Source organism: Pan paniscus, chromosome 8 (genome assembly GCF_029289425.2).
Source record: "Pan paniscus chromosome 8, NHGRI_mPanPan1-v2.0_pri, whole genome shotgun sequence".
NCBI classification, from domain to species: domain Eukaryota; kingdom Metazoa; phylum Chordata; class Mammalia; order Primates; family Hominidae; genus Pan; species Pan paniscus.
In genome coordinates this window covers 59350624-59365342 of record NC_073257.2, presented here as the reverse complement: position 1 = coordinate 59365342, position 14719 = coordinate 59350624, and the positions used below count along the sequence as shown (strand labels likewise).

Sequence of the window (14719 nt, the reverse complement as noted above, 5' to 3'; positions counted from 1 at the left end):
TTTTTTTTTTTTTTGAGACAGAGTCTTGCTCTGTCGCCCAGGCCGGAGTGCAGTGGCGCCATCTCCGCTCACTGCAAGCTCCGCCTCCCGGGTTCACGCCATTCTCCTGCCTCAGCCTCCCGAGTAGCTAGGACTACAGGCGCCCGCCACCACGCCCGGCTAATTTTTTGTATTTTTTTTTTTTTTTAGTAGAGACGGGGTTTCACCGTGTTAACCAGGATGGTCTCGATCTTCTGACCTCGTGATCTGCCCGCCTCAGCCTCCCAAAGTGCTGGGATTACAGGCGTGAGCCACTGCGCCCGGGGTTGCATTGAGTTTATAAGTCAATTCAGGGGAGAATTGACATCTTTAAAATACTGGGTCATCTAATCAGTTCACATGGTATGTACTTCTGTTTATTTACCTCTTCTCTCATTTCTCTAAATAATATTTAAAGTGTCATGGACATCTTTCATTAAATTTTTCCCCAGACATTTGAATTTTTATGCTACCACAAATGGTATTGTTTTAAAATGTTTTATTTTCTAACTCTTGCTGGTATACAGAAATAAAATTGGTTTTCCTATTTTGACCATTTATTCAGTCATGCTAAACTCACTAATTCTAATAACTTGTCTCTGGATTCTTTTGAGTTGTTAATATACATACATAGTTTTGTATCTTAGGTCCAATCTTAGTATTTTTATTTCAACTTTTTTGCCTTATTACTCTTGTTAGGAATACCAGGAAAGTATTGAATACAAGTGATGATAATGGACATCTTCGTCTTATTTCTGTTCTCAGAAATGTTTCCACATTTCATTATTAAGGAAAATATTTACCATAGTTGTAGCTCCTTGAGATAAACAGTGTTAAAATTTTTTGGCCACTCTCCATTGATTTAATGTATAGTTTTCTAAAAATGAAATATTTTACATACTGTTTCTGAGTAAGATTTTTTACCCAATGCGCTGTAAACACCAAAATCATATATTTTTATATAGTTTTACTTGGCTTACCTTGTTTTTTGCTTTAACTTGAAAAATATTTCCCTGTTAGGCCAGGCGCAGTGGCTCACGCCTGTAATCCCAGCACTTTGGGACAGCGAGGCGAGAGGCTCACCTAAGCCTGGGAGTCCGAGACCAGTCTGGCCAACATGGAGAAACCCCATCTCTATTAAAAATACAAAATTAGCCAGGCATGGAGGCACATGCCTGTAATCCCAGCTACTCGGGAGGCTGAGGCAGAAGAATTGCTTGAACCTGAGAGGTGGAGGTTGCGGTGAGCCAAGATCGTGCCATTGCACTCCAGCCTGGGCAACAAGAGCAAAACTCTGTCTCAAAAAAAAAAAAAATTCCCTGTTTATTCTTTTTTTATAATCGTTTTATTGAGATATAATTCACATATATGATTCATCCATTTAAAATGTATAATTCGATGGTTATTGGAATATTTACATTTCTGTTTAATTCCCTCAATTAATTTTTAAATCAACTTGTCAACTTGTATAGGCCATCCCTCAGGGACTTTGTTTATTGTTGAATTAACTCTGTATAGTACATCTTCCCAAACAGCAGGAGCACAGTAGAGTGTTCCACTACTTCTTGTCTCCTTTTATTTCCCTCATGATATTTAAATCATTTCCTTTCAATAAATTAAGCTCTTAAAGTTTTTGGTTTTATCTGTGAGCATGATTATTTTTATTTAGAATTATGTATTACTGTTATATGGTAATATAATTTTGTAAATTTGTTATGTGTAATTAATATATTACTAGCATATTTTTTATTTCCTGGGATTATTTTTCTTAATATATATTCTAGTTATTCAAAATAGTGACATTTTAATTTATTTAAGGCTTCTTGTTACGATTACATACGTATTTTTATTCTCAAATCATATAGCCAGCATTTCTACTGCTGAACAAAATGCTTTGAAATAGCAATAATACATATATCTGACTTTTATCTAGAATACATATGTCTGATCAGTAAAAAGACAAACAACCCAATAAGATAAATGTGCAGATGACTTGAGAGACACTTCACAAATGAAGGTATACAAATGGCCAATGAGCACATGAAAAGTTGTGCATCATTAGTCATCAGTGAAAGAGAAACCGAAACTAGGAGGTTCCACTTTACAGCCTCTAGAATGGCTACAGTGAAAATGACTGACATCTCAAATGTTGACAAGGATGTACAACAACTGGAAGCCTCCGTTTTGGCTGCGGAGAGTGTAAAATTGCACAACTTTGGAGCACTGTTTGGCAGATTCTTCTCTAGTTAAATATATACCTATCCAATAAACTGACAATCTCAGTCCTAGCTATTTAAATCCCTGCCCCAACAAAAACTTATGTCCACAACAAGACTTGTTTTAAAAATGTTTTTAGCAGCTTTATTCATAATAGTTTGAAACTGGAAAGAACTCAAATGACCTTCAACAGGCGAATGGATAATATATTCACACATTGATATATTACTGAACAATAAAAAATAATAAACTGCTGATTCACATAAAAATATGGATAAGCCTGAAAAACATTCTTAGGTTAAAAAAAGCCAGTTACAAAGGAATATATATTGTATGATTTCATTTACATGAAGTCCAAACACAGATCAAACTAGTGTATAGTGATAGAAATCAGAATAGTGGTTGGCCATCATGGATGGAGGAGACTGACTGGAAGTGGAGATGAACGAAAATTCTAGGGTGATGGAAATGCTCCATATCTTGTTTGGGGTTCAGTTACATGAATGTATATATTTGTCAAAACTCTAAATTGTACACTTAAGACCTGTGCATTTAACTATACATTTTCATGCAATTTTTTTTTAAATTCCAAGAAAAAGGATCTGATTGACCCAATTTGAGTCAGGCATCCTACTGTCTTTGCATAATCAGTTTTTGCCAAGGAATCCAAACAAGCAGTATAGACGTGACCTAGAGAAGGGGCACCAGCGTGGGCTTGGCTCCCACCCACAAAGTCCCAATATCTCCTACGTGATGTCAGTTTTAGGGACCAAAACCATATCATCTTTTTCTATTATTTGGATGTGATCTTTTTATTTATGTATGTTTGTTGTTGTTTTTATTTTTTTAAAGACAGGGTCTCGCTTTGTCATCCAGGCTGCAGTGTAGTGGCAGATCATAGCTCACTGCAGCCTCAAACTCCCGGGCTCAAGTGATCTTCCTGCCTCAGCCTCCTGAGTAGTGTGTCACCATGCCTGGCTAATTTTTTTTTTTTTTTTTTTTTTTTTTTAGTGTTTTATAGAGACAAGATCTTGCTATGTTGTCCAGGCTGGTCTCCAATTCCTGGCCTCAAGCAATCCTCCCATCTCAGGCTCCCAAGGTACAGGGATTACGGGAGTGAGCCACCACACTGGAACTGATCTTTCTAACACAGGGAAATTGTATTCTTTAGAAGTGGAGGAATATATCCTAGTAATTTGATCAAGTAAAAATAATTATAATAAAGAAGGTAAAATCAAGCCCTAATTCCCCATGTAGGGGAATAATATCATTTTGGTAAGATTCTTCCAGACAGTATGATTAGGATGTTACGTAAATCAAACTGTGCTATATACAGTATGCAGAGAAGGAAATTCCTTAGCTTGTCTAAAGTCTGATAGTGTGAAGAATTTGCTGACCTGCTCTCCATGCCTGTCTGAGCACGAGTGAAGTGAATCAGAGAGAGATTGCAAGATGGAGAAAGGAGGTACAGTTGGAGAGAGTGGAGGGGGCAGGAAAGACCAGACAGAGCTGCATCTCCCATGAAAACAACTGTGTACATAAGATAGAGTGAGTACATAGAGTACATAGAAGAGTGAGCTCTGAAAGAACTCTCACATGGACCCCAGAAAGAGGAGTACTCAACGCCTGCTGCACAGAAGGCATCAGCAGTTAAGTACTGGCTAGAAAAGCGGAGTCCATCAAAGGAGAGGACCACAGTGGTAGCTGCCTGGTAAGTACCACTGTCCCCTTTCCTTCTTTTCTCCCTCCCCAGCTCACTGGAGGAGCTAGGCCTCAGGAAGCTGGGAAGGAATGGGGAGAATTCACCTCGGTGCCAGTTCACGCCCTCCCTCCAGCTCCAACAGCTGGAGTCAAAGCAAAGGAAGAGTGCACCTATCTCCTCCCCATTCCAAGTCCCTTTAGTGACTAGCTGGACATGCTCTGGAGAAGAGCAAAATGAGGTTGGAATTTAAACAATACCAGACTTTCTAAAACACAATGCCTGGGAAGTTATGTGAGGCATGTGAGACATGAAGGGATGGAAAAGGGATTCAACAGAGCATAGTTGAAATCAATGATTTAAAAAAACAAAAAAACTGGCTGATGGCTCATACCTGTAATCCAAGCACTTTAGGAGGCTGAGGCAGGTGGATTGCTTGAGCACAGGAGTTCCAGACCAGCCTGGGCAACATGGCAAAACTCCATCTCTACAAAAAATACAAAAATTATCCAGGTGGGGTGGCACATGCCTGTAGCCCCAGTTACCAAGGAGGCTGAGGTGGGAGGATAGCTTGAGCCTGAGAGGCAGAGGTTGCAGTCAGCTGAGATCATACCACTGCACTCCAGCCTGGGCAACAGAGTGAGACCCTGTATCAAAAAAAAAAAAAATTTCCATAGTTAATACCCTTTAAATGTGGACTGCTAAATAAAGCTAAAGCTAAGGAACATTAAAGAATACTTTATTAATTGAAAAAGCATGCTCTTCTTAAATAGTAAGGCTTAACCACTGAAAACATGTCCAAATGATCCATAAATTCAAAGCAATCTCATTAAAAATATCAATGGGATAAAAATGATTCTAAACTTATCTCAAAAACAGATGGCATGCCCACCAGGATGGCTATAATCAAAAAGTCAGATAATAATAAAAAGTGCTGGTGAGGATGTGGAGAAATCAGAACTCCAATGCATTCTCATGGGAATGTAAAATAGCGCACCTGCATTAGAAAAGTTTGGCAGTTCCTCAAATGGTTAAACCATACAACCCAGCAATTCCACTCCTGGGTACATACCCAAGAGAAATGAAAATATACATCCACACAAAGACTTGCACACAAATGTTCATGATAGTATAATTAAAAATAACCAAAAAGTGGGAAAAACTCAGTTGGCCATCAACTGATGAATAGATACATAAAATGTGGTATATCCATACAATGGAATATTATTTGGCAATAAAAACAATGAGGTAGTGATACATGCTACATGTGTGAACCTTGAAAACACTATACCAAGTGAAAGAAATCAGTTACAAAGGACCACATATTGTATGATTCCATTCATGTGAAATGTCAGAATAGTGAAATCTATACAGCCACTAAGTAGAAGAGTGGTTACCTAGGGTTGGGGGAAAGGGGGTGGGTATGGAGGAGCGACTGTTAGCTCCTCTTAAGGAAGAGCTGTGGGGTGGTATAGTTAATGTAACTATGGATGATTCTTTTGGGGGTGATGAAATGTTCCAAAATTGAGTGTGCTGATGGTCACACACTCTGAATATACTAAAAAACACTGCAACATATACTCTTAATGGGGAATAAAAAAGAACAGATGGGCAAAGATGTCTGAGAAAAACAATTTTAATGAAGAAAAATATGGGGGTACTTTTCCTATCAGATGTAAAGTTATAATAATTCTAACTGTATGGTTCTGGCTCAGCAATAAATATAGAACAATGAAACAGACTAGAAAGTCCACAGGTAATGCTAGCAGGAATAATAATTTCATATTATAATAAAGATCACATCTACGTCACTGATGGGAAAGAAAGAAATCAATAGTGTTGGGACAACCAGCTGACCATTTTAGGAAAATGAATCAGTTAGATCCATTCATACCATGCACTAAATTTTAGATAATTAAAGATTTAAATACAAATATAACAATCATAAATGTTTCAAAAAATTTTTTGAAGAAAATGTGTATAATCTTATAGTAGAAAAGAAGCTATCTAGGCATGTCATAAAATCTAGAAACAATAAAGAAAAAGACTGATGGGTTGATCCATGTAAATATTTATGATTTCTGCATGTCAAAACATATATAACAAGCTTGGGAAAAATGTCTGCAACGCATGTTAAAAATTACTAACTTTATAATGAGAACATACTAATTTAATAAAAGGCTTCTCCCAAATAAAAATGGTCTAAGGTAAAATATGAAAAAGCAAACTGCAAATGACTGATAAGCATATGAAACAAATGTACAATCACTTTAGCAATAAAATAATTCAATTAAGGCTGGGCGCAGTGGTTCACACCTGTAGTCTCAGTACTTTGGGAGGCTGAGGCAGGCAGATCACTTGAGGCCAGAAGTTCAAGACTAGCCTGGCCAACATGGCAAAATCCTGTCTCTACTAAAAATACAAAAACTAGCTGGGCATGGTGGTGCGCACCTGTAATCCCAGCTACTCAGGAGGCTGAGGCAGGAGAATCACTTGAACACAGGAGGCAGATGTTGCAGTGAGCCAAGATCGCACCACTGCACTCCAGCCAGGGTGACAGAGTGAAACTGTGTCTCAAAAAAAAAGAAAAAGAAAAAAGAAAAAGAAAACCTCAAAAAAAAATTCCAATTAAAACAGATAACCTTTTTTAAACCTAACAACTAGTCTTTTACTTATGCCATTCAGTTTAGAGAGAGTGTGGAAAACTTCTGATAGGAATATATTTCAGGATAACCTTTCTGAGAACATTTTAAAAGTAGGATTCAAGAGCACACACAGATGATGGAATCCTGTGTAGTTGATATGATTTAATCTATGTTGATTGATTTGGAAAGACGTATATGGCAAATTGTGGAGTAAAAAAAGTACACACTAGATATTGGCCTATATGGAATGGTCCCATTTACGTAAAATTGTGTATGTGCATTCACAGATCTGTTTTCTATCAGGGTATGTGGAAAATGTTCAACAAAATAGTAACAATGGTTATTTGTTTTGTTTTGTTTTTTCAGAGACAGGGTGTTGCTCTATTGCCCAGGCTGGAGTACAGTGGTGCAATCATAGCTCACTGTAGCCTCTAACTCCTGGGCTCATGCCACACAATCCTCCTGCCTCAGCCTCCTGAGTAGCTGGGACTACAGGCATGTACCACCTTGCTCGGCTCTCGTTATCTGTTGATACTGGAATTTCTGCTTTTTTCCTGGTACAGATACATACATACAAGTACTTTGACCCCAAAATTCTATTTTCTTAGAATAAATTCCCAGAAGGAATGAAAGATGTGTGCAAAGACTATCAATGAGAATGTTGGCCAGACGTGGTAGTCTACACCTGTAATCCCAGCACTTTGGGAGGCTGAGGCAAAGGGGATCACTTGAGGCCAGGAGTTTAGACTAGCCTGGGCAACATGGCAAAAACATGTCTCTACAAAAAATACAAAAAGTATCCAGGTATGGAGGCATATGCCTGTAGTCCCAGCTACTCATAGGAGGCTGAGGCAGAAGGATCACTTGAGCCCAGGGAGGTTGAGGCTGCAGTGAGCCATGATCACACCACTGCACTCCAACCTGGTTAACAGAATGTCTCTAAAAATAAAATAAAATAAGATGTAGATACATGCAGGAGGCTGAGGTGATGGATCACTTGAGCCCAGGAGTTTGAGTCCAGCCTGGGCAACATTGAAAGACTATATATTTTAAAGTAGACAAATGTACAAAATCATACATGCATAAAACAACTGAAGGAATATCTATTAAAATGTTGGCAGCAATTAGCTTTGGTTGGTAGAATAACAGAAGGGTCACTTTTCTCACTTCGTTCATCCATATTTTCCAAAGTTAAAAAAAAAAAAGAAACGGCCTGGTGCAGTGGCTCACGCCTATAGTCCTAGCACTTTGGGAGGCCAAGGCAAGAGGGTCGGTTGAGCCCAGGAGCTCAAGACCAGCCTGGGCAACATAGGGAGACCCTGTCTCTACAAAAAATAAAAAATCAGTTGTTGTGGTCTGCACTTATAGTCCCAGCTACCAGGGAGGCTGAGGTGGAAGGATTGCTTGTGCCCAGGAGGTAGAGGCTACAGTGAGCCATAATTGTGCCACTGTACTCCAGCCTGGGTGACAGAGCAAGACTGTCTCTCAAAAAAGGCAAAACAAAACAAAACAAAAAACAAGGAACATGCGTTTTTGTTTAAAGGAAAACGTTTTTTTTTTTAAGTTTATAATTTTTTTTTTTTTTTAAACAGAGTCTCACTCTGTCGCCCAGGATAGAGTGCACTGGCGTGATCTCAGCTCACTGCAAGCTCCACCTCCCAGGTTCAAGCAATTCTCCTGCCTCAGCCTCCCAAGTAGCTGGGATTACAGGTGTGCACCACCACGCCTGGCTAACTTTTGTATTTTTAGTAGAGATGAGGTTTCACCATGTTGGCCAGGCTGGTCTCGAACTCCTGACCTCAAGTGATCTGCCCACCTCAGCCTCCCAGAGTGCTGGGATTATAGGCGTGAGCCACTGTGCCTGGCCTTAAGTTTATAATTTCTTAACATGGTGTTTAATTAAGCCTATTCACAAATATTCTTAAATAACATACCAAAAGAATTTACTTATACTCTAATAGGAAAGATTCTACATTAGGATGCAGAATCTGAAGGAAACAATCTTCAATTTCTTGACTTAGACATTCTTGGTAACAGACCCACACAGTAATTAGGTAGCACTTATGTATTGTGATATTACCTGGGGTGTTTATAAGCTCATCCTTTAATAAGCTAGACTAAGTGCAGTAAATCAGCTCACTCTGCAACCAACCAGTCCCACCTCCTAACTGCTCCTGAACTGCAAAGACCAAAAGCCTCATAGAAGACATATTTCCCAAAATTTCTTGCAGCTAAAGCTCTCAGTGTGAATCATGTTCCATCAATGAAACACACACACATGTGCAATATGGAAGATGAGTGAAATCCAGGCTATCTTCCTGAAGCTACTGTTCCTGGCAAGTGTAGCTGTGGGGACTGAGTTTTGGGCAGCAGCAAATAACTCCCAGCTTCCATGTGCTTGAGAGTCAGTTGCCGGGATGCCAGCAGCTGCATCCTCAGTCTAAGATTGCAGCCAATGGTGATGTTTTCATGAATCCACCGTTCACGCGGCAGCCTCCTGGAGCTCAGACTGATGCCTGCTCCTCCAGCCTTCCAATACCTTTGCAAACACCTGAATTCCACATTAATCTCTCTCTGTTTAGAATACCCAGAGTGGCTTGTGTTTCCTGGGCTGAACCCTGCCTGGTAAGTCCATTTTAACAGGCTTCTAGATCTTTCCTCAAAAACTGTAAAGCTGATGATGGTTTTGAAAAAAATCACGATTTCTTAACAACGTGGAAGCAGAGAGGTCACCTTTAGCAAATGTATGCCTTAAGTGGGTAGAATTCACTTCTTAATAACAAATCAGGTTCAAGACCTCCAAAGACATAATGACAATTAATTGGCAAACCTCATCCCTTCTCACACATTTCTCCCCTGTTGACATTAAATCAAGGGCCAGAATTAAGCTACTGATAAAGATGAACACTTTATTCTAATTGTTCTATGATTCATGACCTGTGTTCCAACACCTAGAAACCCATCAGGATACAAATATATCACTTAAAATAAGGCACATAGGGATGGTTAGTTTTTCTGTCTCATTCTATATTGTTCTGAGAAATTACAGATATTTTCTTCTAAGAAAGGCATGATCAACTATTCAAGTTTTGCTGAATCTAAGGTAATGTCAGAATACTCTTAAACAACTTACGGCCTCAGATCCCAGTAGTTTAGAATTCTAGGGATGATGTAAATTCATAATCACTGTGAAAATGTTATCCTATCAAAAATCTGTAGAAACATCTATGCTTTTGCAATAACAGCGTAAAAGACCTCTTCTGATGAGAGAGAGAGAGAGGGAGAGGGAGAGAGAAAGAAAAAAGAAAGAAAGAAAGATAAATTAGGGAGTTGGGGTAACCAGGTAATTTAGGCCAATGGATTCAACTGTGCCTTAAGCTGGTACTACCCTCATTTACGTGAGTCAATCAAGTCCCCCTTTTTTGCCCAAGCTACTCTGAGTTGGGTTTTTATCACTTGCAACCAAGAGTCATGACTAACAAACCCATCCTACTGTTACCTCTTTTGCCTTGGCTCTGTATTCCACACAGATTTAATCCTGGCGCTGATATAATTTTGTTTAAATATTTCTTCACCAGCTTGCCTGTGAACTTACAGAAGGCAGACATTTGTGTCTTTGCATTCCCAGTGCCTAGCACATGGTAGACATTCAGCGAACGTCTGCAGGGTGGATCATGCACCCAATGTTGTCAACTCATTTGATGATCAGCCCCCTTTCCCCCAACCAAAAAAAAAAAAAAGATGTAAAATGAAACAGCACTAGTGGGGAGAAAGGTGAATGCCTCTAATGCTGTTAGAAAAAGGATACCTCTGGGGAAACTAAGTGACTAACAAATAAAAATGGTTCTCTAAAAATAGGAGAGCTGTCCCTGCAAGCTGAACTATCAGAAGATGAAGAATGAGGTCTCCCTGAAATGCCCACCATAAGACTGCCAGATATGGGACTGCTGGATGACACTCTGGCTACCCCACTGAGTTTTATGAAAACATAACAGAATAAAGACACTTACTTGTCAACTCAGGTAAAGAATACACACAGAAGGTGTCTTAGTCCGTTCTGGGTGCTATAACAAAATAACAGACTGGGCAATTTATAAGTAACAGAAACTTATTTTTTACAGTTTGAAGGCTGGGATGATCAAGGTGCCAGAAAATTGAAAATCTAGTGAGGGCTTGCTCTCTGCTTCAAAGATGACACCTTCTGGCTGTATCCTGTGGCAGAAGGGGACAAAGAAGCTCCCTCGGGCCACTTTTGTAAGGGCACTGATCCCATTCACAAGGGCAGAGCCCTCATGACCTAATCACCTCCCAGATGCCCCACTTCTGAATGCCATCAGAGATGAGGTTTCAACGTAAGAATTTTGGGAGGACACATTCAGACCATAGCAGGAGCAATGGGCTGATCCTGATCCCACTTAAATAGCTCATAACTTCTGTAGATAGCTCAGATTCCTCAGGACTGGAGGAAACAGTTCCCAACCTAAATAAGGGCTCCTGGAAATATGTGTTAATTAATGAAATACATACCAACAACTGTGAAGAGATGTTGGTGTGATCTGTTGACTCACCTGAAATGGTTTAAAGATTTCTTCCCAATAGGATGTGAAGAGCCATCTCTTCCTGGGGATTATGTTCTGGTTGATGTAGGGATTAGGTCTCCACTTGAGGACGAAGTGGGGAAGCGCACACTTAAGCGAACAGCTCTCTTGGTTGGCCTATATTGACTGGGCAGATTTTATATCAGAATTCCAAATCTCTGCCTAGTGTGGTTATAGTTGAGAGAGCACAGATTAGAAGGCGTCAACTACAGGCTCAAGTTTCATCACCCATTCAATGAATCATTGAAGGGAGCCAATGATTTTGTTTGAATTCCAGTCTCTCTAGATACACAATGGAGTCAATTCTTTCTGTACCCACCTTATTAGTTGCTAGACAAAACTTCGGCAATCATTTGCTCTAATTCCCTTATCTCCCCCACAAAGAAACTCATCAGTTAAAGCCTTGTTCTTACCTTTCTTGGTCACAGAACCCTCTGAGGATTTGTTGAAAGCTATGGATCCTTCTCCACATAAACATGCATTTGTGTGTGTGTGCTCCCACAAAGGCATTTTGGCATATTATTTTTGAAAGAATCACAAAACTCTTGTGGTTCATTCTTAGGGAAGCCAAGTTAAAAAACAACAACCACCTCTGAACCAAAGGAATTTTTAAAAACATACACAGAGTAAAAGAAGCTTGTTCATGTCATCATGAATTTATTTTCAGGCAATGTGATAATCTATTAACACTCAGCATACTCTGAACTTACAGAATAAGTACCACGCCATACTTGCTCATTAACGACTATCATTTTACATGAGCTTCTTCCACAATCACAATGAGAGAACAGATTGCTACATGTTTGCTGGTAAATACATTCGGTAAGGCACTCAAATCCTAGACACGAACTAACCACAGAACGCTCTTCCCTGCTTTAATAAATTGAAACATGATCTCATTTCCTTCATTTTCAATACTTTTTATAGAAAGACACGCTTGTCTTGAACTTGTCTAAACATAGGTTTATATAAACTAATCCATTATCATTATAGTTATAATCAAGGAAATGATTTCACATTGACGGTTTTTTAGGTAGGGATAAGCGAAAGCACTGCAGCAGTTTCGGAAGGAATGTCTTCTCTGTGGTTCCCCATACTTAGTACAATGCCTGGAATGTAGCAGGGACTAAATACAGTGAACAAATGGGCAAACCTTTAATTCCCAGGGATCTGCTACATATTGCCTTGACTGGTAGATCATTTCTCCAGAAGAAAGGAAGAAACCAAAAGACAAAAACAATCTTTTTAAACCTCACAGGATTTTCTTAGAAAAAAGTTTTAATTTATATATCTAGTGCAATTCTCTTTGTAAAATATATTTCATAAAAAATCCAAAGCAAAAGCCCTGTCATTCATTTATTTCAAAAGACAAATCATTTCAGTACTTCTTCCTTGAAATGCCTGCAGTTTCTTCCTCTGGCCTCAGAGACGGGCATTGGCTCCATGCTTTACAACGTCAGGATAAAAATCCAGGAGGGAGAAATCTTGTAATGGATAGCTGTTTTCATCTAACACAAAAAGGCTCTGAATCTTCAATACACAAGGTTCTGCGCTGACTGCCAACAAGGAGTGGAACAGGTCTGCCACGACCATCCCATAGGTGATCTCTGAGGAAGGAACTGCGGAAGACGAAAACACAGAGCTCTCAAGATCACTGCTAGCTTGACAGGAGCACACACATTGAATGGTTTCATTGTTTCTTTTGGTTCCTCAAGTCTCAAACCCATTTTAAATTTCTCCTCCCGGCCAGTAGCGGTGGCTCACACCTGTAATCCCAGCACTCTGGGAGACGGAGGTGGCCGGATTACTTGAGGTCAGGAGTTCGAGACATGCCTGGCCAACACAGTAAAACCCTGTCTCTACTAAAAATACGAAAATTAGCCGGGAGTGGTGGCACATGCCTGTAATCCCAGCTACTCGGGAAGCTGAGGCAGGAGATTTGCTTGAACCCAGGAGGTAGAGGTTGCAATGAGCTGAGATTGTGCCACTGCACTCCAGCCTGGGCAACAGAGCAAGACTCTGTCTCTAAATAAATAAACAGGTAAGTAAACTACTCTTTCTATACCTTCTCTTTCTAGTTACAAGCTATTGAGGCACTCCAGAGTGACGGCATGTGATCCCCCTGACACAAGAAACAGGCCCAGATAACACACCGTTCAGACCGACAGCAGTTCTGGTTATGCTGCAGTACATCAGACGAGTGCTCTTATCCATCCACAGTTCTTATCACAGTTACTTACGCATATATTCATTTTTTATATAAAAGAATCTTGAATCGGTCACTTAAATATTGAATCTCAATAATAAAAAATACTAAAAGTATAGCTAAATGTGTTATTTTATTTTGCATTTGTCCTACACTCTTCCCCTCACTTTTTTAGGACATGTAATCAAGACATTTGGGAGGTTGTTCAATACCAGAATGACAGAGCACCATCGACCATGCTCAGACCGTACTAACCCCTTGACAATTATCACAGTCTTTCTTGGATGGGGACTACAGAGTCCTGGAGGACCAATGACATATTTTGGGGGGTATGATAATTCTCTACAATAACTTTTAAATTTTGTATTTTCACTGCAATAAACTAAAACATAACCAATATTAGTAATAGTCTGCATGGTCTGATGACCACTTTATAACCAATGACATTTTGACTTATGATCACAATCTAATTAATGCCAAGAAGTACAACTTTAATTGTCTCAAGAATGGACAAAACACTGAAGTATATGTGATATGAGAATGATGCTTCTCTAAGAGATAAAGACTAATTTACATTATGCAAAAAAGAAGAGATAGGCCGGACACGGCAGCTCACACCTGTAATCCCAGCACTTTGGGAGACCGAGGCAGGCAGATCACCTGAGGTTGGGAGTTCAAGACCAGCCTGACTAACATAGAGAAACCCCATATCTACTAAAAATACAAAATTAGCCGGGCATGGTGGCACATGTCTGTAATCCCAGCTACTTGGGAAACTGAGGCAGGAGACTTGCTTGAATCCAGGAGGCAGAGGTTATGGTGAACTGAGATCGTGCCACAGCACTCCAGTCTAGGCAACAAGAGCAAAACTCCATCTCAAAAAAAAAAAAAAAAAGAAGAGATAACACTGAAAATATATAAGTAACATTAAGAAAAGGAATGAAAATAGCCAAAAGAATAAAAATGAAATAAAGAAAATGGGGGAAAAAATGGAGAGAGGCTTCTAATTAAGATGTAGAAAGCTGGAAAAAGTGGCTCCTACCCTAACAGTTACTGGAAAAAACTGAATAAATATAAAATCATCATTTTCTTGAATACACATGAGAACCAAGGTTGTAAAACAGCCAAAAAGACTGAAACATAAGGAGACAGGTGCCTCCAGGGAGATGGAACAGGAGCACAGGTTCCCTTGGGGCAGGCCTTGGGAAGAAGACAGGTCCTCCATACAGGCAGGAAAGAAGAATGTGATTAATTTTTATTAATAAATTAATTGCAAAAAGCCAATGAACTGCCAGAGTCAGCAACATAAGGAACATCTGCATCCTCATAGGCTCTT

General features: G+C 39.5%; 2 protein-coding genes and 1 long non-coding RNA gene across 3 annotated transcripts in view; 1 reads left to right on the top strand and 2 right to left on the bottom strand.

Annotated features, from left to right (window-relative positions):
* Positions 1–14719, bottom strand: part of LOC100969124 (anthrax toxin receptor-like) — a 748177-nt gene that overhangs the window by 378161 nt on the left and 355297 nt on the right.
* Positions 262–14637, top strand: LOC117974586 (uncharacterized). The gene is made up of 3 exons (XR_004664640.4): positions 262–381; positions 10438–10601; positions 13256–14637. It is a non-coding gene; the product is annotated as an uncharacterized LOC117974586 (long non-coding RNA).
* Positions 11815–14719, bottom strand: part of LOC103784056 (shieldin complex subunit 2) — a 42377-nt gene continuing 39472 nt past the window's right edge. The window contains 1 exon segment of the mRNA XM_034930427.3: positions 11815–12796. Coding sequence (XP_034786318.2) covers positions 12600–12796 — 197 coding nt within the window. The 3' untranslated portion in view covers positions 11815–12599.